Here is a 27,778-nt window from a genome sequence, read left to right on the forward strand (position 1 = left end):
AGATACCCTGTTATCATGACTCGTGGTGGTCATGCTAGTCCATGACCATGACTAGACCACGACTTGTGGTGGTCATGCTAGTCCATGACCGTGACTAGATCATGACTTGTGGTGGTCATGGTAGTCCATGGCTAGTCAGTGGTTACTGGTGGTACATGACCTACACTGTTTTACAGTTTAATATCAGGTAGCCTTAATAACTGAGTTTGCACCCTGGCTACACTGGGAGGTGAGGAGGATGAGGAGTTGGGCTGAGACAGCCATGTGCTTTGGTCAAGCTCTGCACTCAGATGGGGCCATCAGTGCATTCTGAATGTGAAACCTATTAAATACACAGAAAAATTATCAGAATTGTAGATCACTTCTGAGTAGGGACACTGCTGTTTAGAGCTGGGATTTTCCCAATTGCAAAGTTTTATGCCTTACCTATGGGTGTTTCTGTGGTTGGAAAATTTTGGACAGGATGGCCACATTTTTTATTATCTCTAGCATGAAAAAGAAAGAACTGTGGGTGCTGTACATAGTGTTACATTGTCAGTAAGGCAAACTAGGTAAACTGGAAACCTGGCTAACACATTGTCTTTGTGCCAGCATTGTCTTAACACTGTATTAACAACAGATCTCTGATGAGCATGTAAACCCTCTTCATGGTTAGGTGTGGACCCTTGGTTACGCATGTGTAACAGGTAATAGGTGTGTAATCATGGTTGGATGTGTGACAGGAGACACAGAAAGGAATTGTAGTCAAAGGAAGTAAGCAAAAAAAACCAGAAAAAAAACCCCAAAAAACCCCCAAAAAACCCCAAAAAAGAACCCCACCCAAAAAAAGACCCAGTCACCCAAAACCTCTCACAGATGTGAACAGAGTAAAGGATTTATTGTAGGAAGGAACAGTACTGGAGTATCGAGTCTTTAAGGCAGATAATACACAGTCTTACAATGGCTTTCATAGCTAATACTTTGTTTTGAGAAGGAGGGTAAAAAAACTGCAACATAAAGCATGCTTCTTTGGTCTTAAACTATGTCACTTAGGCACTTCAAAGGGGCAGGTGGAGGCTGAAACCGTAGGTAAAAAGTTTGTATTTCTCTTCTACTTCTGTCAGCCTCTAATAGAGGTAAAACACTGCTAAGAACATGAAGTATGTAATTGGGCTTTTTCTCAGTAATTCATTTTCCAAAGGCTAAAATCAGTGTGTATTTACTCGGTATTTAAGACAAAGACTACAGCCAGACTTCTGCGTCAGGAATATCCTGCCTGTCCTCTGCAGTATTTCAGATCAATCTTGTTCCAGTCTGAAATCCAAATTATAGCTAGGTGCTGAAGTAGAGGGCTGTTATTTTTCCTGGCTATTATTTTAAAAGGATCTTAAACATCTCAGAAGCTTAGAGTTGGCATTCTTGGGGTTGTTTCAGGGGTACTTTTTTCTTTTTCCCTCCCTCTTCTTAATGAGCGTAAGTGCTTAAGTATCTGATTTTCACTAAAGTGTAAGTTGCTGCAGTCTTGTTACAACTGGCATTGCTTTAACCACATTAGTGTGGGTAGCCTGGATGTAATTTTAGTGCTGACATAATGAGTCTTCTAAGAAACATGCTCTCTTCTAAGAGCATGTGTTACTGATGAATTCTCTTAGGAAGATGACTATAGCAAAATAAGTATCTTTACACTGCTATGACTGTGTACACACAGGTCTGGAATTTAGAAGTGACTGGTTTTTGTAATGAGCCTGTGTCAAGCAGCTGCTTGTACCTTTTGTGTCTGAAGTGTTTCAGTCTGTTTTGGAAAAGCATACTTCAGAAAGCCAATTTACCTGAGAACTTCTCTGCAAGCTGTTTATTGCCTGCAGAGTTACTAGTAACTCTTTAAGTGTATGCACAGTGTCTAGAATTTGAGAGCCGATGTGTAGAATATGGCTGTTCTGTCATTAAGTGCCTTTAAAAGGACTTGATTTTTATTCTGCTTAGGTTTTTTTTTTTTCCTGTCTGTTTTTCCTACAACTGTCTCATTCAGTTACAGTGAAGAAGTCTCAATATAATAGAAATGCACCACCATATGAAGGGACAATTCGGGTTTGCCTTTTCTGAGGGAGAGTTATGAGAAGGAGCAATTTTGTCACTGTTGGTAGCCCTAACTTAGGTGTTTCCTTTTGGGCAGTTTCCTTGAACTGAAGCCTTTTCTTTGATTTAATTCTGTCAGCCCTTGCAGGAAAGAAATAAATTGAGATGCCTGCCTGCGTGTGGATCTGGTAGGCTTTGTGCTTGCAGTTGATTGTAATTCAGGAAATGTTTCAAGGGAGAGATAATACTGAAGGTAGAACAAGTTTTGTTAACCAGTCAACATAGACTTTCTTCTTCTTCATATAGCTTTGTTGCCAACTAAACTATTGAAGAAGATTTGCTGAGCTATGGACTGTTTAATCCTAGGTGAGACATTACACAAATTGTGAATATACCAGATACAAAGTACTGCAAAAAAGAGCACTGCAAGCTTGTTAGTAACAAAACCACTGTGTAATCACAATGGAGAGTAGAAACCAAGGGGGGTGGCGGGGGAAAGCAGAACTAAAAGCACATGTGACTATACTCTCTATTTATCAGAAGAATGTGGTTTAAAAAGGACTCTTGTCACTAATGAAGGAGCAAGAATGCCTGCCCCTAGCTGCAGTTGGCAATTGCTGCTGAAAAATAATTCCTGAAGGTCTCTGTTGGAACAGGAGGACTCGCACCTGCATGCTGCTCTGTTGGGCAGTAAAAACAGTCCCTGCCTTCAGAATGCAACTTCACAATTTCTCAATGAAACCAAGCATAGCTCTTGAATTCTTGCAAGAAAATTCTGGTTCTATCCTTGATGCGAACCCTGCCAGATCCTCTAGGGAGCTTAGTACAACTGACTTGCGTGTGATTGAAGAGCATAGCCTGGTGTTTATTAGAGTAATATTGATAGAATAAAACAATGGCTAGTTTTTGGCACGATCTTTTACTTTGGCCAAAATATGTGATACCATCATAGCATTGTCTGTGGTGAAATCGAGTAGGGGACAGTTGGTCTCAGAGTCCTTAATATTGGCTGATATGTTGATTCCTACAAGTTAACTTTCTTACTGCAGGTATAGGCTGCAGTAATACAGTCACATAATACAGTGTTTTCTTTTATTGTCAGTGAGCTTCAGGCAAATGTAAAAAACTAAATTGTTCAGCTAAGTAATCTCTCAGATTTATACTGAAATGTCAGATGCCTCTGATATCAAAGCACCACCACTGCTCTTGTATGACATGCCTGTTTTCAGATAACTAGTAAAAAAAAAATGAAGGAGCTGGAGCAAGAAACAGGTGTTGTTCCATGTCCTAATAAGATACAGTTAAATGAATTGCAAGAACACTTTTCTTGTCTATCGGAAGCAAAATGCTGAACAGCATCATAAAGCATGTTAGCTAGTTTTAGGCTTTCCAGAACTTCAAGAAACTGAGAATCAGTTTTGTTAACTTCATCAACATGTTCATTTTTTTCAGCTCCATGTTCATGCATGTCTTTTAACCCGGAAACCAGAAGGCTGTCCATAGGTCTAGACAATGGTACAATCTCAGTAAGTACATCCAAAGATTTCTAGTTGAAATGCTTCCCTTTTGAGAAGTATTTGTATATGTTGTGGTGAGGATATTTTTGCTAGTGTTTGGGAGAGAGACTTTACTGCTAGTGGAACTGAAGCTGTAGTGTAGAAAATGGCAGATTATTACAAATGTAATTCCAACTGCCACAAAGAGACTGAGTGGGGTTTACAATACTTATTAGGCAACTCAACAGACTGTCTTAATTTGCATATTTCTTTTAAAATAAAATGCAGAAAAGCAGCTGTTGCTTTATTAAATTTGAGTGCCTTGTTAATTATTCCGTACCAGTGTTCTGAAAGCAGCAATTATGAGGGGAAAAATCATCTTCTGAAAGGCAATAAGCAGATTTCTGCTCCATACCTAGCTGCTTTTTCAAATTTCAGAGTTCAGACTTTGTTTTCCTCTCACTTCCTTCAGAAGAGTTGCTCCTAATGCAGTGCTGTTTCTGAGAGATTTGGTTTATTAACATCTGAGATGTGCGTGTGTGAAAAGGAAACAAGGGATTAAAGCAAGAGTGGTTTGTAGATCTCTGGGGCAGAGGGTAGCAGTTGACCTTACTCATTGTATTTTTCTTGTGAGGTGATGAGTGAAGAGCTATATCACTTTGTAGAGGGGTCATGAGTCAGAGAGGTATTTTTTGCCTATGCCTCATCAATAGACTTCTGTTATAGTTTAAGATCATTTTACCATCATTTCAGATTTTTACTGCTGTTCTCTCTGCCTTATGTACTTTATAACTGAATGAGCATTGCAGGTTGATGTAAGGGCAGCTGTCTATGCTAAAGCCAAGATGGTGTTTGGGAAGAGTGTGTGACCCTATTAGCTGTTGCCTGTAAGCTGTATCAAAGATGTAAAGGTTTTGACCTATAAAGCTATTAATGGCTTGTAGCAGAGATTTGTCTTTTTTTTTTTTTTTTTTTGGTGCCTGCAGAAGATTTCTTCTTTTGTATCTAGGAGATGGGACAGCTGCAAGAGAATTCCCTGCACCTCTGAGATTCCCTCCTTCCCACTTTTTCAAATAGCTGTAATTTGCCAGTCCTACTAGGCATGTTTGTTTTCATCAGGCCTTTGAGGAATGTGAAGGCACTGTACATTAGGTATTTTAATTCTTTGGCATGATGGAAGAGATGTATCCTTTGTCTGGAAGCATTTTGCCTTGAAGAGTCAGAGGGTGCTTGAGTCTGAATGGAGTCTAATGTTTTCCTATTCTGAAGCTAAAGAAGGTAAATGAGCTATGCAGGTGGTAAAAGAACATGTGACTTTGGGTACTTATTGGTATATATTGCCATATAAAAGGCAGATTCTGTTTGTTGCTAAGCTCAGCCCAGTCTTCTGCATAGAGGTACGTAAGAGGGGGGAAGGGATTGTCTGTGTTGCTTGATTTAGTCCCCTGTAGCTGCAGGCAGTTGTGTGGTAAAGGATTGTGCAGAAAATGCACTCCACAAACTTCCACAAACGATGAAATGTTTCCCTCCATAGCAAACCTAAGGCTTATAAGAGAAGCCACAACTGTCATGTGCTACAAGAAGTGGTGGAAGTAGGAATGGAAGAATGGCACAGGTAACCCCCTATTCAAGTACCAGCAATACTGGGGTGTTAGGAAAATCCCCAGGCACTTGAAGTGGGTTACAACTACCCTCAGAGGGAAAGAATAAATTTTTTTCCCTGGGTGCAGCTATGATGATTAGTTTAGCACAGGAGTATACAAGCAGGGCACACTGACCACAAAATAAGAGAACTTACTTCAACAGGGTGACCTCAGGGTCCTTATTGTTGATTGTGTGGCCCTCAAAGGGAAAATACATGGAATTTACTTGAGTAACTTGAAATATTTGGGAATTAGTCAGCTATTCCATGTTAGTACTTCTGTAAATGCCCAACATCCTTGAGTATGCTGAGTGCAGGGCCAAAAAAAATTGCTGAAAATCATTCTACATCTTCACTTTGACTGTGTAGAAGGAAAGGACTCCTGGCAAGGGCTGTAAGCTGATATAATACTCTTGAGCAGGCCACATAATCTCAAACTAATCTTTTGGTAGTGCCAGGAAGTACTGCTTTTACTTTCAGGTGTAAATGGAGATAAGGAAGTGGAGCTGCCCTTTTTCTTTTGCATGAAATTCTTGTAAACTGTGTGGAATTTAGTTAGAAGCCTTTCACCTCAGGAATGTGTATGGTGCATTTTAAAAAGGATGGACAGCAATGCTATAGTCACAGACTATATTTCAGCAAAGTTTCAGCAAAAATTCAAGAAATTGTCACAGACAGATATTCCAGCAAAGCCACCATGGTGATCTTGTATGGCAAGCTTTCTTTGTGAAGCAGGTTGACAATTTTGTTTCTACAGAGATGAAAAGATTGGTTTTGACCCTTTGTAACTTCTCAACATGAGGGCTGCACACATATTTGTGCAGCACTGTAGACCATTCTCTTAGGGAAGGGTTGTCTAACATCTTGCTTGAAAAGCAATTGTACTTAAAGTAAAAAAAAAAAAACAAACCAACAAGTTTGGGGTTTTTTTTGTTTTTGTTTATTTTGTTTTTGTGGTTTTGTTTTTTTGGTTTTTGTTTTTTGAGAAGAAATGTTCTTTCTGTTGCTTTGTGTTTTAGGGAGCACCTGAAGTCCCTTTTGGAAGTCAAATGACTTTATCATGGTCATAAATTCCTTGCTCTAATGTGAAGAAAAACATGTTTTAAAGGTGCATATCTCTCAAGAATACCACAACAAGAAGAAAGAGAGGAAAGGTCTGTTACTTGCAATAGACAGGAAACTCCCACAGCCAAGATGAGATTCCACACCTAATTTCAGTCATCTGAAAGTTAAGTTCCTAGATAAAGTTAATCATTAGGTTCTGCAGCCAGTAAAGAAGGTAAATTACCTGTGGAAGCAACCATGTTACTTACCCTAGAAACTGTTTTAAAATGGCATAAATCTCCCCATTTCTGGTTAGATTTAAATGAGCGTTAGGGTGTTTTCAGGTAGCTGATGCTGAATTAAATTGATCCTTTTTGCTGACCATGCTTGTGTCTAGATGAAGGTGTTAGGCACTTTGAGCAGGGTCACAAGGACCAAAGGACACCAGAATAACCCTTTCAAAATTCTTTCTTAGGGATGGTACTTATTCAGATAAGTCATATTCCACATAATCTGATCTTGCAGATGTCTGCAGGTTTGGCCATAAACAGCATTTTGAATACCTGAGACTGAGTCAGGATCTACCTGTCAATGTGCACCCTTACCCTCCACCACTGTAGGAAGTTTTCCTTCAGGAAAACTACATGGTAGCTTTTGTCCTCCCCGAATTGTTGTTCTTCCTAAAGTGAAAAAACTGTAGTAATTTTGTAGAGCTTTCTTTGCAATAGATATAGTGTCTGACAACAGATTTAAGAGTCTTTGTTCTCTTCCATTTCTGAAGGAAGTTTCTTGTTCTCTGGAAGACATGACAGTCCTATCAGTCACTTGTGTTAATGGGATGAAGTCAAGCCTTTAAGGAGATCCATAGTGTGCTGTCAAAATGGCATCATCAGACTGTAAATTCCCTGGGGTGGGAACTAGGCTGTGAAAGGATAACACAACTTATTTATTAAGATTATTAACTTTCAGAAATGTGTTCAGTTGTCTAAGCAGAGGTCTCTAGTGTTACTTGGAGATACATCAGTTGGCATTCACCTCCAGCTCTGAGAAGGTGTGGCTCTTCCTTAGACCCTGGGCAGTGTCAACCAGCCCCATGACCCTGAAATGGCACACCCTTGAGCATGGGTTTTGTTTGCCTTAACAAGAGTCATTTGAAATAGGTACTGGTATTTCCAGGATGAGGATTTGCAGAGGTCTTAGGCTCAAGAGAAGTTTGTGGTGAGTGTATATGTTTCAGTGTGAGGAAAGTGTGCTCCATGAAGGTATAGTTGAGGCTATACAACAGTGGGCACTACATTGGACAGTCTTTTCAGATGCTTAAGACTTCTTTCTGCTTTGTGAAGGCTTTCATGGTACCAAGTCTTATTATTGCAATAATAAGCTTACCTGAAGCAGCCAAGACTGATCACTAACAGTTTCAGTACGGTAAAAAAAGGTAGTAAAGTAGCTCCAAAAAAAACCTCTGAAGAGCAAAGAGTGATCTTCCTAGAAAAAAAAAAATGTTTTTAATCCCCACAAGGAGGGGTTTTGGTTTTACCGTCCTAAGCGCTCTGATAAATCTCAACCCCTCCTGCGCAAAAGGACTCACACATGACTAGGAAATCTTTCTTCCTTCTGTTAACAAGCACTGACTAAGCTGTGTGGGTCACCCCAGCCTTTCTAGCTCCTTAAGAAGAGCCAAAGAGCTGCCTAATGAGAGCTGAGTGTCAGCAGCTCTGAGAGGAGCAAAACATCTATGTATGGAAGGATTGAAAACCAGTTTCTGCTGCTAAAATGTTAAAGAGATGTAGTCGGTGTTTTTGTAGTGCATCTGACACAATGTATGTGCAATAGGGCATGAATTTCTTGAGCAAGGTGCCCTGTGCTAAAATACCTGTCTGTTGATGCAATTAATATGTTTGGCCTTGAGAGGGAGAGGGAAATGAGTGCAATGGAAGAACACATGATAATAGTGTAAAGGGGAGCATAGAGTAAAAGACCTGGAGAAAGATTAGAAAATGCAAAATAAGAAAATGCATTGCAAATTATGATATGCTTTCAAAGAAGAAAATGAGAAGCAAGAAGTCTTTGGAGGAGGGGGGGAAGAAGGAAAAAATTGTATCCAGTATTCAGGTTAATTGGAACTGTATTTGGTTTGTAGTGTTTTCATTTATCTCTTTGGATGGAGCAGTGTATTAATAGTGCATAGCTGTGGTTTGTATTAAAGCATAGAGAGCTAATTAATACTTGGGTAAACCTTACAAACTGCAGTTGTGTTTGATTCACTGTATTATAATGGAGAGACTCAAAAGCCTTTTCAGTATTCCAATTAAATTGTGGGACTGTTTGGATCATGGAACTAACAGGCCACATCAGATTTATCAAGGGAAAAATGCAAAGAAAAATGAGAATGCAGACCACACTCTTCATCCTGCCAGCATCTGTGTGCTACTACAGTCAAAGCGGGGGACAGCCAAATTGATGGGAAAGGTAGACATATTATCCCATCATGTGTTACAGTAATTGAAGCCATTTCTTTTTAGGTAATGATAGTAGGAAGTTAACATTGATAGCAAATGTTCTTGCTTGAAGTAGGCTTTGTAGTAAAGCATTTCTTATGGTGGTTTAGTGTTCTTTAGGCAGTGGTTAATGAACGGCAGTTCTCCTGTAAGTAGCTAAGGAGGTATAGCAGATTTTTAACATTCAGTGGTTTATAGAGTTAAGGTGACCCTGGTGTAGAAATTCAGCTGACTTAATTGATTTGTTACTGCTGTTTAAATAACACTCCCTACTGTAGTCCTCAGCTGCCGGGGGAAAGTTAATGGGAGGCAGGACAGATTAAGGAAAAGAAGATGAAGTAGAGCAAGAGAACACAGTTATAACTACTTTATAAACAGAAACCTGGAAATGGCAGAATGCATAGCTGCCTTAAATCACTCACAGTTGTTTTCCTGGAAGCTGGGATCTATAGATGTTCCACAGATGAGTACTGTGGCCTCTCCACCTTGGTGCCAAGCAGTAGCTGTGATGTGTTAGGGTAATCCTGGTGCTGGAAAGCTGTGCAGATTACCTACAGTGACCCCACGGAAAATGCAGAGTGACTCTTTTTTTAAATTCTGTTTGGAAACTGTGGGTAAATGCTGGCTTTTTGGAGGTTAGAATGTCTTCTCATGCTCTTTTGCCTTAAATGTTCGGTTTGCCGTAAATATAGTCTGTAGGCTTGTGAAATTCAGTCTTCTCTACTGTTGCACAGTGGTTTTGGCAGCACTTACAGACAAACATTTCACAACTGTATGCTCTAAAAGTTAGCTTATTTTGTGTTTATAATGTTTCTTTCTTTTTTTACCCTATTTCAGATTAAGCGAGTTAGGTTTCACTTCTTCAGTCACCTTGGTAGATTAGCTCAGGGAGCTTTTGTGTAGCTAGCTATAAATTATTAACGTGGTGTGTTTTTACATGCCTTGTTTTCTCTTGGTGTTTCTCTGAGTATGTTGTGTACACATTGTAGATACCTGGCAGCAGTTTGAAAGCTGCCACAGAGCCTACCCTTTGCCTGTGTGTTTCCCCCAGAGAGATATTGCAGGAGTTTTGTTGTGGCCACTTTGTTTCCCCAGCTTTGATCAACTCTCCTCTTCAAAACAAGTGTCAGGGACACCCAGGTGCTCAGTCAGTTTAACCACATGGGGTTTTTCTCAGAGCCAAGGCTGCCATGCAGACTCTTAGCTGCTGTTTTCATCATCTCCTCGTGCAAAGCCATATTGGTGGTTAAACAGCAGCACAAAGGCAGCAGGCTCAGAGCTAGTCCCTATAGGTGTGCTCTTCCCTGGCCACAGGAATGAGCCCAGCTAGATCACACCACACATCTCTCCCTGGGTAGCCACATCCTGTGGAAAACCACCCTTCATCCCTTGCACATCTGCTTGTTAGCCGTGGCAAACCAGTAGCAAAGTAAGAGAGTTTGCTTCTGAGGCACCAGTATAAATAGTAACCAATAGTAGAATAAAACCAAGGGGAGAGAAAGTCTGAGTTTCTATTTATCTGAAGCACTGAGAGACTTTTGGGCAGAAACCTGAAATGTATTTCCAGTATGGATTATAGACAGATTTAGGTTAGGTATTAGAAAGAAATTCTTCATTGTGAGGGTGGTGAGACAGTTGCATAGGTTGCTTAGGGAAGCTGTGGATGCCTCGTCCCTAGAAGTGTTTAAGGCCAGGCTGGATGGGGCTTGAGCAACCTGGTCTAGTGGATGGTGTCCCTGCCCATGGCAGGGGGGCTGGAACTAGATTATCTTTAAAGGACCTTCCAACAAAAACCATTCCATGATTACTGGTACATAGTTTGGACTGTGTGATTTCAAGGAACTCTTACATATTTAGACTGAGTTTCCAGAGTGTTCAGGTGGGGGTGTAATGTGTGTATACCCATGGGTACATGTGTATATGCACATGCAGCTTTCTGCCCAAGCAGTCCCGAGTAATAGATATTTGCTACAAACCAGACCTCAAGTCTCTCACTTCCTAGTAGCTTGGCTCATAGCTGGGAATTTCTGTCAGCTTTTTTGACTCCTTTTTTTTAGTAGTTAATCTTTTATCTCCACCATTCTGTTTAGAAAGCACCCGTGATGTTGTTTCTCAGGCAGCTTTACAAAGTGAAATAGTTCAGTTTTTTAGATGGAGGTACTCAAAATTAGCAAAAGTATAGACAGCACTGTGGTTGCAAAGAAGGGAGAGTTTACCTTGGTAACGAAATCAAATTAAACCACTCTCAAACACTTTGCATTTCTAAACACTGTTTCACTTGATTTTTCTTTTCCCTCCCTCAGGAATTCATTTTATCAGAAGATTACAACAAGATGACACTAGTGAAAAGTTACCAGGGTAAGAACCATGATCCGCATTATTTGGTTTGTGTTATCATTAATTTTTGTTAATTGTTCTTTTAAGGAGTGGGAATAGAGAGGTGATTTGCAGTGATTGACTTTATTTTTTTGACTAATGTAGATGCTGGTTTTACCAACAGATTTATAATGTGCTTTGTTCTGAGGTTACAAGACTTTTAAAGAGCTGTTTCATCTTCTATTTTTTCCTTTTAAATGTTCCTTTGAAATATCATTCTAGACAACAAACTGTCCAAAATCCAGGCCACATTTGGGGAAGAGGAGTATTAATTTTTAATCTTTAGTGATCCAGTGTATCTAATGAAACATTGTAGGAAACTAACCCATCTTTTAGGGCTGAGGCATTCAGGACTGTAGCTTTGGGGGTTAGTCTGGTTATATTCCAGTAACTTGGCTTCAGTAATCTCAGGATTATCAGTGAATACCTGCCATAGTAAAAGGTCAAGAAATGCTAATCCATACCTTTTCTGACTATATTCTGGTATTCACTAATGTGATGTTTTAAGAAACCTAGTTATTTATGTTTGTCAAAACTCTAAAGGACACTTCTGGGGACAGGTATTCTTACAAAAGTAACTAAAACATGCAACAATTTATTTTTTTTATCTCTCATCTGCTGTTAGACTAGGAGGTGACATGATATTCTCTGGTATCATATCACATATGCTAAGTATTATGTTTCTGTATAGAGGCCTGTGATATGTTGGCTTGAGATTTCTCACATGCATTTTAAAATATACATGTATTCATGTATTTTGAGTCTTACACCTTGAAAAGTTGAGAGAATAATTTAAATCTCTAAATGGAGTCTCTGGAGATCACTTCATAACATTTAGATTTTAAGGCATGAAGAGAATCTTGATTTTTGCAGAACACAGCTAACATGCACTGGCCTTTGAGTTTTACTTCAGCTGTTTAATGAATGTCTGTTGTACTGTAAAATTGAGATAGAATGCCTGCATTTTTTTCTTAGCTTGTAAAAGCTGGATAGAACATCGAGTGATGATAAAATATATATGTGAATCTTAAATATGATTGCTGCAGTCTGACGGTACAAGTCTTTAGTATCCAATTTTGTGATTGCCCTACAATCACCAAAGTTTCACACGCTTAGGTTTTATATTTAAGGGATGTTGCACTGAAAAGTCCTATGACTGTTCTGTCATCCCCTTTGTTACTAGCTCATACATTTGCCTGCTTGGATTCAATCTTGCAGGCTAATCACAGCTAAGGAAGAGTGAGCTGAAATCTGCTGTATATGCAGAACAACATATGTATAGACCAGTTTTCTTGTCAAGCTCTTGAGGGAAAAGGCTGAAAATTTTGATGGGGGGGACATATAGCATATATCTTGGCAGAATGGCCATTTGTCTTTGGCAGCCCACCCAAGACCTAGGGAGGACCTCTCATAAAATTAAAAGACAAAGGAAAATGAAGGCTGTTCTGGCCTTTTGTTTCAGTGTGCCGGATGTGCTGCTGCTGCAGAATCCTTTGCATAGGAAGATGCCACGGAGAACCTCCATGGGTTGTCCTGTAGAAGAACCCCAAGAGTTCAGATAGCATCCCCCAAACGCTGAACAACAGGGGACTCTAATGAGTCCATTAACATCAGAAGAGAGGTGATGCAAGTGACCACAGTCCCAACTGCAGTGGTCTCCTTCCTAGTCTGCCTATCTCAGCATGGAAAAGTTTTTGATCAGTTCTGGCCTTTTTGTGTCAGGATTCTCAGATTATGTGTTATCTGAAAGTTGTCAACTTATTTTGGGGCAAATGAAGCAATACTGTGCCCAGAATAGAAATTTAATATGATTTCAGTTGTAGCTCAAACCACAGTGACTGCTGGCAGTAAACAGTGTCTGCCTTTGGGCTCTTTAAGCCAGTGTACGTGATGCTCACTGATGATGTGTCCCTCAGGAGCATGGAGCCCTGTCCCATTTTCCTCCATTGCTCCCAGAGTTTGATGTTTCGTAATTTCCTTGTTCAAGCTGATGGAAACTATATTCCCCTAATTTAAAAAATAGTGGCAGTATGCAAGTGATCTAGTTTTGGGAGCGGAAAGCGTGTGGTGATTCCAGGCTGCTGGGATCCCTAAATTGATGTGTGTGTGTCTCTCACATACCTGCAAGGCTATGGGTGTTGAAGAAACCCTTCCCTCCCTTCAGCAGCCTCAGCTGAAAGCTCTTTTGGGGGAGGGAGGGTAAGCAATGCCTTATCATGTACATCCCTTCGACCTCTTGGTATGTACTTATTTCATTAATGTCTACTCCATACTTGCCAGAGAGCACTGTCTCACCATCCATGGGCACCACATCTAGTAAAAGGTACAAGCTCTGCCTTTTAGAAGAAGTTTTAAGAGGAGATTGAGGAGACTTGGGTGGTGGCAGGTATCCCCACAGCCAGTTCAAACTATGAGGAGCCAACACTAGCAGTGGCAGTTGCCACGTGCTGAGAAAACATTCCTGGACAGGCCTTGAACAGTCTGATCTCAGCCAGGTTTGCAAGTCCTGCAGAAGTGCATAGGTCTGCCTAAAGCACTCCTGGTATACACAAGCCCCTGGGGCCTGTATATGAGCCCATCCGATGATTGCAGCAGCATGCATCCCATTATGGCTCTTTCTGCAGTGCACCACTCCGCCAGCTAGTGCAGGTGGAGAAACCAACAGATAGGTAGAGACAAGCATTAGTCACCCAAGGGGTCACTGAATTTCTTCCCAGAGGTATCTGGAGGGTGGAGAGGAGAGAGGGTCTGTTTAAGAGCTCAGGTGGCTCCTGGGTGGTCCCATCTGTCTGCCTTGATTACAAACCTGGAGTTTAAAAGTGTGTGGAAACAAGAGCCAAAATCTGAGCTCTTCTGTGGGCAAGGGTGAAAGCATCAGGGCACAGTTCATGTGTAACACTGTAAACTGGTCTAGCTGCCAGTCGCAGTTATGGCAACTTGTATAAATGCATCTATTGACTTTTCTCCTCAGGGAATCTGGGTCTAAAAAAGCAGTGTGGATCAGGAGCAGATGTTGGCTTGTGCAAGCCTTCTATTCTTTGCTACAACTTGTTTCCCTTCATAGGGTTTGAGCACAGCTCTCATCTGTGCTGTATATTTGTATAGGGCAGGCAGCTCATACCATCTTCCTATTCCATTCTGAAAAATTTCTCTGCATTTCAAATGGAGGTTTCAGGCTGGGTTTTAAGCTTCCAAAGATATGTAATTTTTCCAGTGTGTCAGCTTTTACAGGAACAAATACAAGCACCCTGCTTTGTGTGACACATGTTGCTGGGTCTCAGAACACTAATAAACCAGTAGGGCTGCAGATTGAAGTGTGTGGCATTTGTTGCTAAATTACAGCTGTGAATAACTCTGTATGTCTTTCCAGGCACTTGTTTTATTAAAAAGTCATCTCAGTCAGCACTTCACAACCAAGCCCACTGGTCATTCATAAAAAAACCCATCTGTATAAGCCTGGGTTCCCTTGTTTTAATGAAAAGCCTTTGATGACTTTATTTCGGTAGCAGTAGAGATTTATTCCTTCAGCTGGTTTGTTCATCTTACCCAGCTGTGATGTTTTTAGGGATTTCTGTTTTATTGGTTGGTTTGGTGTTTTGTTTTGTTGTTTTTACTTTATCTTATTCCAATTTCCTTTTTAGCTGGTTTATATACAGTGCTAAAACTTGCCTTTGGTGCAGGGTTGTGCCTGTGCTGTAACTCATCATTCTGCTGGGGTACCACAATCTGCAGCCCAGATCCACCAGACCTCAAAAGAGGTTTAAGTAGAGCCCAGAGTCTTTTGCACGATGGCAGCTTTGTTGATGATGATACAATGACGGAAGGAAGACTTGTGCTACTGCAGAAGACACATGGCTGCAATAGGCATGGAGGGAATTAAGTCTTCCCTTCCCTCTGCTCTTTTTCATGCAAACACTGAACATGCAGAGCAGGGACCTTACAAGCTTGCATGGTAGCTCATGTCAATAGGATTATCAAACACCAGCTTCTTCTATAGGGAAGGGTGAGTGGGTGATTACGGATTTGAGGAGTTGGGTGCATCTGGTATTTGCAGTGGTCTTCTGCCCCCATGTTCTTGTCCACAATGCAATTGTATGTCTGTCTGCTTTATTTCCAGCTCATCAAAGCAGGGTCATGATGATTCTGTTTGTCCTGGAGATGGAGTGGGTGTTAAGCACTGGACAAGACAAACACTTCACATGGCACTGTTCGGAGAGCGGCCAGCGCCTGGGAGGGTACCGCACCAGTGCAGGCGCCTGTGGCCTGCAGTATCCTTTGCTGAGCTTTCAGCTTTATTTCTGCTCTTTGGCACTCTAACAACCATTTTCTAGTTGTGCTCCAAATTCTGTGCCCCGTATAGGTTCTGTACTGTGTGAGAGAAACTGTTATTTAAAGCCAATTTTAATAACTGTTCTCCTTGCTCTGTCTCCTTAATGTGTGGTGACATATTTAGGTCTAAGCATTTTTGAGCAAAACAATGGGCAGTCTGCAACCTTTTGTGGTCTGCTATTGTAATAAATATGGACAGGGCTTCATTTAAACATGCTTTCTTCTAAGAATTGATGGTACCAAAGTAGGTCAGTGATCAGGTCAGTGTGCCTGTGTGTGCATGGTAAAAATTAAATGACTTTAATATGAAATAATGAGTACTTGTCCTTCACACTGGAACAGCCCACTATGTATTGGGAATTTGGGTTAACTAAAGACTAAATGGCTCCAGAAATGGTACTCAAGTGGCTTATTCACCTACAGCTGCCCCAGCTGCCTGACAATAAAAGAAATATTAATTCAGCTTTATTACAAATGAAAGGGAAGTGGAAAAGTATGAGTTCTCAGGCTGAAATCAGGGGTTAGAATAAACAGACTTTTTAGTGCCCCATAGTATACGTGGTATAGAATAGCTAGGATTGGAAAGGACCTTAAGATCGTATAGTTCCAACCCCCTAACATGGGCAGGGAAAAAAAGGTAGATATGGGTGGCTGTGTGCTTTGCAAGCTCATGGGAAGTGAGGTTGAATCATAATTACTGTCTGAACATGGGCTTACTTTATATAATCTGGTCATTTGGTCAATCTAAATGGCATAAAGCCTGAACTTAATTTTTAATCGAATGATAAATACTTTTGAAAGTGTAATAAAGGAATTTGTCATGTATTTCTTTAATCTCTTTAGAAAATGCACCCTTTCAAGTGATTCAAATTTCTGGAGGAAGCTTTAATTTGGGTCATCAGATGATGCTGGTGAAGGGCAGGTGAGGGGAGAATCATTGACAAATATTACAAAAAGTTTGACAGAGCCAGGAATGTGAGATTTTCCCCAGTGTTCCATGTGCATAAAATCAGTGCTGTAACTCCTCTGTTCATGGTGAAGGGCTACTTGAAAGGTGTTTCATAACAAACCACAAATCGTGTCCTTTGGAATAGGCTTATTTTTTCTCACTCTTTGCTTTACTCAGGATGACTGCGTTATTAATATAAAGAGGTATGAGCTGGATGCCTGAAAGTACACTCTGAATACCTCCTTGAGACTGAAGGACTATTCACAAAGTTGCAGTGTACTTGTATTAAAAGAATTAATGAGTCATGAAAGGAATGCAAAGCTTGGATGAGCGATATTTTTGCCTCAACATTTGTCCACCAGATTTGATGTGGAAACCCGGCACGTGTTTGTAGGTGATCATTCTGGGCAAGTGACCATACTCAAACTAGAGCAAGAGTCCTGCAGCCTTGTTACAACATTTAAGGGGCACACGGGTAAGGCCTCAGGGGGAGACCCAATTTGGTTCTTCATCTGTGCTTATCAGCATCATGGTGGTTTGACACTCCTAGGAAACACTAGGTGGCTTTTTTTACTGCATAATATTGAAGGAAGATAGACCTTAAATTGTCACTACAGCTCTGGGAAGTTTATTGGTAAAAGAAGAAGCGATCCTACCTCTGATCAGAAAACTTCTAAGGCAGAAAACATCACAATCAGTAGCTGTTAATTAAAGCAGAGTGAGACTAGAATTAGTTGTGCTAATTCAGGGGGGGGGAAAGGTGCTTCTCAAAGAAAAACAGTATTGGTAGACACGTGCCCAAGTGGAATACACACATCTTGGATGTTGCTTGTTTCACTGCTGCAACTGGTGACAGTCCCACTTTAAAAACAGCAACCCTGGGATGTGATCCTGCCATCTAACAGAAAAAAAGGTAGTCATTCCTCAGTATTTTCTCTCCATATTTCTCTCTGATTGAAAGCTAATAGCTCAATCATGAGGTAGCACAAGGTAGTTCAATCCTTATGCTAGGATAATTTGAAGTTGTCCATAGTATTGCACGCTTGCTTCTCTTTTGTAATCTGAGAATGATGGAGATGAAAAGCTGTAAAGTCACACTGTGACCATCTTTCTGCTACACTGTGCTGCTCAGTGGATTCGTCCGCGCAAGTGGCAGCATAGCCCTCTGCCCACAGAAGAGCAAATTGGAGCTTCAACAGGTTTTCAACTGGCAAGCACAGTGGCTGCATTTAGCCTTTGCTAAAGAGACCTGCATTTTAATCACTCCATATATTTTGTTGTATCTTTTTATACATGTATATATACATATATATCTACAGTCCTGTCTTCCACTGAAATGACTGTTGTATGCATCTCCTGTTTCAGGTGGTGTCACTGCTCTTTGTTGGGACCCAATACAGCGAGTTTTGTTCTCGGGCAGTTCTGATCATTCCATTATAATGTGGGATATTGGAGGAAGAAAAGGAACAGCCATCGAGCTTCAGGGACATAAGTACGTTCAAAGACCTTCCTCCTGCTTTTGTGGGAGAAAAGCTAAAGGCAGAAGCAACACCTGGAAACAAACAGCCCAAAGGCTACAGCCTTCACAAGCCTCAAGCTTTTATGTGTGACTCCCTGTGGTCCATATGCAACAGGAATAAGTTGCTTATAGTAAGTTTTCCAGCACTTGGCCCACAGGCTGGTTTGAGAGGCTGCAAAGGGTGGTGAAGTAAAGCACAGTATCTACAGTCCTGAATGTCCTGAATGTGTTATGCCAGAGCCTGCATCTTTGTTGTAAAGAGGATCCTGTAAGAACAACTGCCGAGAATTCTCGGGTTTTAGGTGCTAAGGTCTTTCCTTCCTCTAGAGGGAGCATCAGGCTTGGATAGTTAGTCCGTTTTTCCTTCACGCTTTTTCCATGCCACTTTACCTACAGCGTGAATTCTAAGTAATACGCTTTACCCATAGGAGCCTTCACTATCTCCTCAATGCAAAGAGGCTTCATCTTTGCACTTATAGAGCTCATATTTGCATAGGATAGTGAGATGTCTTTGATGAAGAATAGGCCTGTGCTGGGCATTGCATAGAGATCAGAAGGGCTCTAGTTACAACAATCTGCTAGCCTTTTAACACTAGCAATGCAACAGGGTTGTTTCAGTGTATAGGGAGTGCATATATCTGAGGCTTGTGTGCAGGCTTAGGTCTGGAGAGGCAAAATCTCATGGTGGTTTTGATCTAACAGTTACTTACATATTCATATGTTTCTTTTGAGAGATGCTTCACTCTGCTGAGTGATTTTGATGCCACTGGGATTTCAGCGCACTGCAGCGTCTTTGCTGAAATTCCCCGATCACCCTTGTACCCTACCAGTCGTGCTTGCTAATGCGCTGCTGCTAGATTTATTTCTGTGGAAATTAGTTCTCCTAATACAAGGCTAGCCTCTGGATCTTAGTCTGTGACATGGCTGTTCGCTGGGATTGTACAGCACAGAGACCTGGTTGTAAGGACAAAAGGGACTAAGAAATGTTTCACCTGATGGTGCTGCTGCCATCGCCAGGAGGGCACTGTGAAGGCAGGCTGTATTGTACCAAACTATTCCATAAACACATTCTCCTTTGGAGAAGCAGCCATATGCACAAGCAAATGCACTGGCATTAAAGTCCTTTGAGTAGACAAGACCAGTGATGGTAGCAAAGAAAGGCAAATGTTGTGGTTATTTCCAGTCACTGCATGCTCAGCTACTGTCTCTTTGTAACTGTTTTTTCCATCATAGTGTTGTATGGTCTTTGTTTCCCAGGTTATAAATAGCTTGAGATAAGACCTGGGTTTCTTTCTTTTAAGAAGGACTGAACCCAGCTTCTGGGGTTTAAGCTGAATTATTTCTCCCACGTTGCTTTTTCCTTAAAAGAAGAAGCAGAAGCACCTAAATCTTCCACCTTGCCTTGAGAAGGCCTAGGAACAATTTGGTGATTCCTCTGTTATTTTTTGAAACACTATTTGCTTGTTAATGCAAAAAGAAAATCTTCAGTAGCTTCTCAGTGCTTCATTCCTAGGTGTTGCAGAGGTTTACAAAAACAAAGTTGTTACTGTCTGATGAAGAAGGTGCCTTATTGGGGCTGTGTTTATGCATCCAAATGTGCCTTCAGAGAGCAGTTCAGGCTTCCCAGTGCAGCTGGGACTTTCCCTTTCAGGAGCAGCCAAAGCAGTTATCAGGACAGTTATCTTTTTGCTTTTGTGGATGCTCCCCAGATGTGCAACACTCTAGTTTTGGTCCCAGCTAGACAGCAAAGGCTGGTTTGCATCCCATGGCTGCTGTGTACAGTGGGGAGAGGAGAACATATGGACAAACAAGTGGTTTGTACTGGTTTACTGTGTATTATACACTTACTTGTGTGCTAGGCATAGATGGTTGATCAGTAACTGTCTTGTTTCTTTTTCAGTGATAAAGTTCAGTCTCTCTCCTATGCTCACCACACTCGGCAGCTCATCTCCTGTGGTGCAGATGGGGGAATTGTCGTCTGGAACATGGATGTTGAGAGGCAGGAGGTAGGTGCTTGGTTCTTGTCAATATAGTGTGAAACAATCTTGAGAAGAAGGGGCCTTTCTAAAATGTGCAACTTTCAATCTGAACAAAATTATTTCAAGCTTTAAAAATGTTTTTTGGACATGCTACAGTTGTTATTACAGCAATTACACTGTGCCTTTGATAATATGGTACAGGGGAAATTGTCTGGCAGAAAATGTGTATGAAGCAGGCTGCTAAATGGCTCTTACCCTTTACATTACTGCTCTGAAAGACAACCTCTAAGGGGAGGGTATTGTGAGATGTTCTGCTTTGTTTTTCAGCACATCATGAGAAATATTATCAGTTCAGAGGTAAATGGATGGATTGATAATTTTTAGGGGGTTTTAAGAAAACATAACAAGAAAATTCTTTGTTGTCTCTGCAACTCAGGCTTTTTCCTATACTTACTAAAAAGACATTTAACTAGGGCTTTAATCTCACCCACTACTCAGTCTTGCTTCCCTCTTGTGTAACCATATAGAAGCACGGTAAGCAACTTTGCTGATCCAGACAGTAGGATTTCACCCACGCCCTCCTAATTCCTTTTGTGCTGTGCAGCCAGTGAATGTAAGTGGGGGCAAAAGTGCACCCCAGGTCTTCAGCACTGCTGGAGCAGCCTCTGCTTGGTGATTTCAGAGACCTGAATCAGGAAGGGGGAGAGAAAGAACACTGTGCTGAGTGAGTCAGGCATCAGCGTGGCAAATCCTGGTGACATGAGTCACAGCAAACCTCTGCCGTGTTCCTGCAGGGGGTAGGAAGGCACCCTGAGTACCTGCAGCAGGTGGGTTTGAACAAGGCTTTTGGCTGCATGCGTTACACCAGCTTTGCTGGTTCTCAAGGGGTTTGTCCTCCCTGGGTCATGTGTGACTCCCTTGAGCAAGAAGAAAAGCTAAGTGGAAAATCGGATTTTAAAGAAACGTACTGAAATAGGCGTAGGGAGGAACTGAGCTCCTTTTTTTCATGTGAATTAGCATTCCAGTTGGCTGTCTTCAATTGCTTGTCTAATGGCCAAAGCTCCCAAAGTGAAACGAAAGCAGTGTGGCTTCCTCCTTCCCAACAGATGTTTCCTTTTTGCTGCAACTCGAACATCCAGAAATATGAACTTTTTATTTATTTGCTGCCTTTGAAAGGCTACAGTAAGGGTAAAGGATTAGCTTGTCACAAACCAGGCAACAATGCTGTGAAGAAGGCTGGTTTAAAAAGTGGAGGAGACATATCATTAGCTAAATGAGGGCTGCAGCAAGTGCTAATGGGTGCGCTGCTTTCTCTGACTGTGGCTATGTGGGCTTGTTCATTCTATCAGTAGCACAATAGGGTGCTCATGGTGCTAAACCATCCCCAAAACATGAACTTTTGAGATTTTAATACCGACCTTGGTTTGAGGTCCCAGAGCATTTTGTTCTGGAATTTGGCTTTGGTATTTTTGCCCTTGTTTAAGGGTTTTCTCCATGTGATGCATGCCCAGTACTCACTTTGTATTACCAGATTTTCTTATATCTCTGAGACTGCATTAGAGTGAATGAAACCATTTTAGCCCTTGATTCTTTATTTTCTTCTCTGTTTTTAAAAAGCTGTAAGAAGACAACATCTGAAAGATGCTAGAAGCTGTGTTTCTATTTGACTACAAAGTGTTACTTGTCACAAGCAAAATGTCTTCATCTATAATGTTATGTATAAGAGATGAAAACTGTAACACAATGTAAATCTGTAGGCATTAAATGGAAAGACTGCTGTGGGTAGAAAAGACATTTGCCAGCAAAATGAACTGCCTTTAGAGTAAATGGCAGAAGAAGGTGATGCATGTGGTTGCTTTATGGCTGGGGGTCAAAGCTGTTCTTAGAGCTGAGGGTCTACACCAGCCTTACCTTATCTTTGTCTGGCTTTTGTATTATTTTAAATTCTTAATCTCAGCTATGTTTCTTGCCATTTTAAATTGCAGCATGTGGGGAGACAGTGGCTCTGGTAAGACAACTGCAGTTTGCTAATAGGTCTTCTTCACAAAGTTTTAAACATTATTTAGTGTTCATTTAGTTTCATGGGGTTGGTGGGACAGGTGGGAGTGTGTTGCAGGGGCGCTGGGACAGTGCTGGCAGGGCTGTCATGGTCTAGCTGGGGCTGCCCCACTGAGGGGACAAGATGAACCCACTTGCCAGCACTGACTTTGGGATGAGCTCTTGTCCTGGCAGAGCAGACAAAGGAGCAGAAGTCATCTGCAGGGAAGGAGTATCACTCTTGCTAGGTCAGGTTAGGACAGACAGACTGACAGCCCACCAGCTGGAGAGGGGTCAAGAACCAGGAGTCTTCCCAAGTCTCACATCTCCCAGAGGGTTTCCTAAACACTGTGAGGAGACACACCATGTTCCCCAAGCAGCTCAGTGCAAGGCAAGTGTTGGCGGACCCAAATGTAGAGAGGAGATCGACTGTCCCTTCTATGTACTCCCCCGCCACTTCAGGCATTTCCTGAGCTCTTTCAGGATCTGGCAAGACTTGCTTCCCTGCAGGGTGTCTGGTCTATACTACTCTGCACAGCAAAACCTGGCCGCAGGAGAGGGAAGTGCCTTTAACATTTTCTTTCTTTTCTTTAAATCTTCATACCCTCATAATCCACAATGTGAGTGCAAAACCACACACCATGTTAAAAAATAGAAAACCTCTCTTCTTCATCTTTGTGTAAAAGTGGGAAAAAGAGCTGGTTTAGGGTTTAGACTTGTTCAGGTGGATCTCATCTTTCTTACCCTTATGTGTGATTTGTATCATAGATACCTCTGACAGCAAGAATGCCTCTTACAGTATTAAAGAAAGAAATAATAAGTAAAAACCCCAAACCAAATCAGCATTTCATATACCTTCCACTTCCCTCCAGATGAGCTATTGGAAATACTAATTGTCCCCAGATCCCACCAGAGGCAACAGCAGATGGTAAATGCTGTCCAGACAGGACAGAATATTTTTATATGCTTAATTCCAGACTTGGAGAGGTGGGGGAAGCTTGTCTGTTGCTGGGTTATTTTTATGGCCTTATAATCGAACCCTGCTTCATGGTTTGGGTGAGAAGTGTTCTTTCCGCATCCTTCACGGGTCATTGCTGAGCCAAAAAAGACATCCCAGGGAACAATTAAAATGACATCTTGTGAAAATGGGGATTTTTAATCAAGTTTGGTTGGCCACATCACTGCACCCCAACATATAATTTTTGTCCTGTTTCTAGGATCCATTGGAAGATTTTGTCTGTGTTGCTCAATCCCACTTTGTCTTTATATGTGTGTGTTGCAGACCCCGGAGTGGCTGGATAGTGACTCTTGTCAAAAATGTGACCAGCCTTTCTTCTGGAACTTCAAGCAAATGTGGGACAGTAAGAAAATAGGCCTCAGGCAGGTTTGTATGCATCCTTTGGTGTGTTAACATGGTGCAATTAGGCTGTTCTGTCATAATAGATTGTGGTAACCTTTTTCCCCTACGGCCTTGAGAACTTACACCTTATTCTTCCACTGCTGAGGCTTGGTTTATGACGCTTCTTTTTTCTCCTTTTTTTCTTCTTTTTTTTCTTATCCAGTCCCTATAACAACCACATGTAATAGGCCTTGAGCTGAGTAAATTGGTTTTGGGCCTTCCATAGCTTTAGCCATGTGGGATTTTGCTTATTGTTAGTTGAATGTGTTGTAGAAAGAAATTTGCAGCTGATTTTTGGAGACTGTGCTGGAACAAAAGCTGTTTTCAATGAGGTTGGGTAAACATCTGTAACTGCTCAGGCTGTGTTAAAAAAGGCTTATTGGTCTGCTTGGAACATGCTGCTGCGTTTTCCTGCCCAGTAGGAGATGGCTGTGGATTGCAGACTTTTGAGAGAGGGGTGTAAAAATGCTACAAGGGATGTTCTCATGAAGCTTGGAGAAGTCAAGTGCCTGGGGCAGAGCTGACCTGCATCTTTATGTAATGCTCATCACAGCACAGCCTGGCTATCCTTTGGCTGGTGAGGCAGTCTTGTCATCCTACACAGCCAGTGCATGAGAAAACATGATGTGGGTAGCATCAAAATACAGAAATACAAGTGCTTCTGGGGCTGAAAACTGCCAAAAGAGCCAAGGTGATTAGATGGTAGATGTTGGTACTTAAGAGGCTGGGATGGGACTCCAGAATGACACTGCGCTGATATATCCCTGTCCTACCTCAACCTGGAGATGTTTTAATGTGTCACATGCTGCTGAGTGGTGTTGTCACCCCTATAATCCCCCAAAATGGCACTTTCAGTGTTGGGGTAATTACAGCTCCCAGCTCTGTGGCAGGTGCCTAGCTAGCTGAAACACATCTGGGTGCATAGCAGGGCTCTTTGCCCTGTCCTCCTTGTCTCTAGCTGTGCTCACCAAAGGAGGACAGCTTGGACTTCCTTCTTCTGCATTCTACCCTGTTGAAAGCCCCCTGTAACATCGGGCACACTCAATGTAGAAGCCCTGACCCACAGCTACATCCACACATGCCAAGTGGTGGAGGCAGGGATGATTTACTAGATGGTGTATGGTGTCAACCTGGAGCTTGGGAGAGAGGTAGAGTCCACCTAGCTTGGGTAATGCTTTATCTGCCACTTCCCTGTGTCCATGATAGTGATCAGCTGCTGTGTGCCAAACAGGAGGAGCCTGTTTTCCTTCATCTTCCCTGGAAGTCACTTTCCTGTTTGCTGCAGCCTTAGCTTGGGTATTGCTGGAGTAAGATAGTAGAGCCAGCAGGACCTGAGCAATCATATGGATTTCTGGCTGAAGATGCCTTTCTGCATATTGTCTCTTACAGCATCACTGCCGGAAGTGTGGCAAAGCTGTGTGTGGCAAATGCAGTTCCAAGCGCTCCTCCATCCCACTGATGGGGTTTGAGTTTGAAGTGAGAGTCTGTGATAGCTGTCATGAGTCCATAACGGATGAAGAGTAAGTGTGGACGCTGGGCTGCCTTGCACTGGAGTAAGGCAAAACTCCTGCCTTCAGGAGGGCCTGGGCAGATGTGGGACTCTGGGAGGGAGCAGTGAGGCAAGGGGGTCCCTGGTGACCACCAAACTGGGAGGGATAGAGAGCTCTCATGCCAGAAAGGTCCTCAAATGGCACTTAAGGAGAGATTGCTGAATTAATGACTTACAGCAGCCTTCAAATGTTTATTTCCTCAATAGAGAATGTTTTGGGGGAAAATCCTGCAGTCGCAGTCTTTGCTGATTCTTTGATTCCTTTCTTCAGGCGAGCGCCCACAGCTACTTTCCATGACAGTAAGCACAACATCGTTCACGTACACTTCGATGCAACCAGAGGATGGCTGTTGACCTCTGGAACAGACAAGGTTATTAAGGTAAGAGCAAGGAGGTGGCTCTAGCTCCTGTGTTTCATTTCTCCTTCCTCTCCTGTGTGGCTGCAGGTATGCTCTACTCACTTTCTTCTATCTGAACACTTCTCGCTGGTGGACTTCTGCCCAATAAGGACCAACGAGTTCTTGGTCTATGAAGTTGTTGCCTGAAGGAGTTGGGACAGGTGCTCACTGTAGCTTTTCCTCCGGGAAGACAAACTGTATTTCAACATGGTGAACCTCAGTTCAACCTCAGCATAAGTTTATAACAAAGCTTGAATAATTAAAAAACTCCAATAATCACATTGTGTTATGGCTACACTAATCATTCAATTTAGCAATATAGTGTGGGGGTTTTGGTTTCTGTTAAGGCCAGCTATGAATCTGGCTCATAAGGGTAAAGCATAGTGACATATAAAATATGATTTGGTCAACCTCCATCAGTCTGACAGAGTGCTGGAAAGCAAACAAACTTCTTCAGACTTGTTGCATCCACCTCTAGCCATAGAACCTCTCTCAATCAAAACAACACAAAAAAGATTACATTTATACTGTATTTTATAATCTTTTACCATTATTCACTATGTTGTTATATTTTACTGCATTAACAGTTGTGGGATATGACACCAGTAGTGTCTTGATGGTACATCGGTGGAACTTGAGAGGTGATATTTACAGAAGAAACAGATATTCTAACCCTAATCATCCTGCAGAAGATAGATAACGCTGGGCACACGCAGCAGATGAGAAAGGAACTAATGCGTTTACAAGAATTTTATGTCCTCTGATTGATCAAGGCTGAACATTTGCACGAAGACTCTTTCCACTTACTCTCAAAATATACAAGAGGTATTTTTTTAGCTAATGGTTTGTACGATCTGACTTCCGTTGTCTTGAGTTTGTTTGGGAAATCTGTGTGCGGTGCAATTTTTAGGTTTTATATTTCACTATGTCGAGATACTTGCTGCTTTGTACAGAGGGTTCTTAGGGTGTGTGTTACCATGTGAGGGTTTGGTAGCAGCATACTGTATAAGGCAACCAGCTCTCCCCACAGCGAGTACCTGTTGATTTGGGATGTTCCTGCTGACCATGCTCTCTGCAGTGGAGGAACTCCAGGCGCAGCATTGCATGTTCTCTGGGTGCATCATCAAGGAGCTGATGGACTATTGCAATTCCTAAAGGGGCTCTACAATCTACTTGTCCTAGTGGGCATCATCCAGAGAGCGTTTCATTGGTTTGTAGTAGCTAAAATCCAGCTTTCTGCCTCATCCGTTGCTGCACAAGTTGCAAAACCAAGGGGCAGGTTGCTTAGCAACTAATTTCTGCAAAAACTGAAATACTTCTCTGGCTCAGAGCATTACAGGGAGCACACAGGCCTGCTTGAGTCTGATGAGGCTAACAGGCTGATTCAAATTAAATTATTAGCAACATGAACTTTTGGGAGCGTGTGCATGGAGGGGGGCAGGTCTTAAAACTGGTCTAGGTCTGAAAAGTCTGGTTTACCTCTACCTCTACCTTGCGCAGCAACATTTCAGCATTTATACCTGTCTGTGTTGTTGAAGATGAATTTGATTCTCCTGTTTTCCATACGGTTAGTCATATTTATTTTTTTAAATGCTGATGTTTTTTATTAATTTCCTCTATAGAGCAGAAACTGATATTGATGAATGATGCCCTTTGTCCTGTTGTCATATTTTAAAGTTTCTTTTAAAAATAAAAAGTATTTAAAAACCTGGATTGACCAAAATTACCTTTTTTAGAAGGATGTTTTCAAGATGAATAAGTATAAAAGCTCTTTTTTCCAAAGGGATCTTCTCTGAAGAGTCAACTTTCTCTTCCTTTAATCCATTTCACTTTTCAGCATGCTACTGCTGATGCATCTTGAAGAAGCTAGTGTAGAGAATACAACTGGAGACAAAACCCAAGGCTTTCCTGTATGTCCTATGTAAGCAGGCCTCATGGTCTGTAGATGCTGTGACACAGCACATCAGTGGTGCTCAGTCTTGCCCGATTTTAGGCTTTACTTTCTCCCTATGAAGTGGGGAGTCCATGAAGTTTATCACTACGGAGCACATTGCTACCTAGAGAAGACTGGTATTTTCCCTTGGTTGAAGGTGAAAGAAAATAAAGCTTCTCCTTTCTTTGCCCAGCAGTAATTCACTTTTGAGGGAACAAAAATGTCAACGCAATCCATGGCATTAATTGTAGACCAGTGAGCTGCTGCAGTGAAGGGTGAGTGGACTTTCAGGTAGATGTCACAGGACTGCTACGTATTTTCAGTGGAAATTCTCTTCTTAAACATCCTATAAACTGTGCTTAAGCATTTTGCAGTCATATTCTCTGAAATGCTGTCACCTTGGCTTTTGTGGTCATACAGCTTGTTGGTATCCCTCTAGGCAGAATATTTAAAAGAATATTTTCAACTGTAATTCACACAGCACTAAAAAGATTCTTTTTCCAGCTTGAATGTTAATTGTTTTCTAAGTCCTCCCACTTCCTCTCCTGGAAGCTAGGTGCTTGTTTCCCCTTGGA

The 27,778-nt window shown here is 41.7% G+C and overlaps 1 protein-coding gene across 1 annotated transcript in view; it reads left to right on the forward strand.

The window, feature by feature from the left end:
* Positions 1–26,282, forward strand: part of WDFY2 (WD repeat and FYVE domain containing 2) — a gene marked incomplete at its 5' end in the record, with an annotated part of 62,066 nt that extends 35,784 nt beyond the window's left edge. The window contains 10 exons of the mRNA XM_080612370.1: positions 3,508–3,581; positions 11,039–11,093; positions 15,229–15,379; positions 16,752–16,864; positions 17,755–17,881; positions 19,809–19,914; positions 23,207–23,308; positions 24,713–24,843; positions 25,144–25,252; positions 25,858–26,282. Coding sequence (XP_080468496.1) covers positions 3,508–3,581; positions 11,039–11,093; positions 15,229–15,379; positions 16,752–16,864; positions 17,755–17,881; positions 19,809–19,914; positions 23,207–23,308; positions 24,713–24,843; positions 25,144–25,252; positions 25,858–25,887 — 998 coding nt within the window. The 3' untranslated portion in view covers positions 25,888–26,282. The remainder of the gene's footprint in view (positions 1–3,507; positions 3,582–11,038; positions 11,094–15,228; positions 15,380–16,751; positions 16,865–17,754; positions 17,882–19,808; positions 19,915–23,206; positions 23,309–24,712; positions 24,844–25,143; positions 25,253–25,857) is intronic.
* Between the last annotated feature and the right edge of the window lie 1,496 nt (positions 26,283–27,778).

This window comes from Psittacula echo (genome assembly GCF_963264785.1).
Source record: "Psittacula echo genome assembly, chromosome: 3".
NCBI lineage: Eukaryota > Metazoa > Chordata > Aves > Psittaciformes > Psittacidae > Psittacula > Psittacula echo.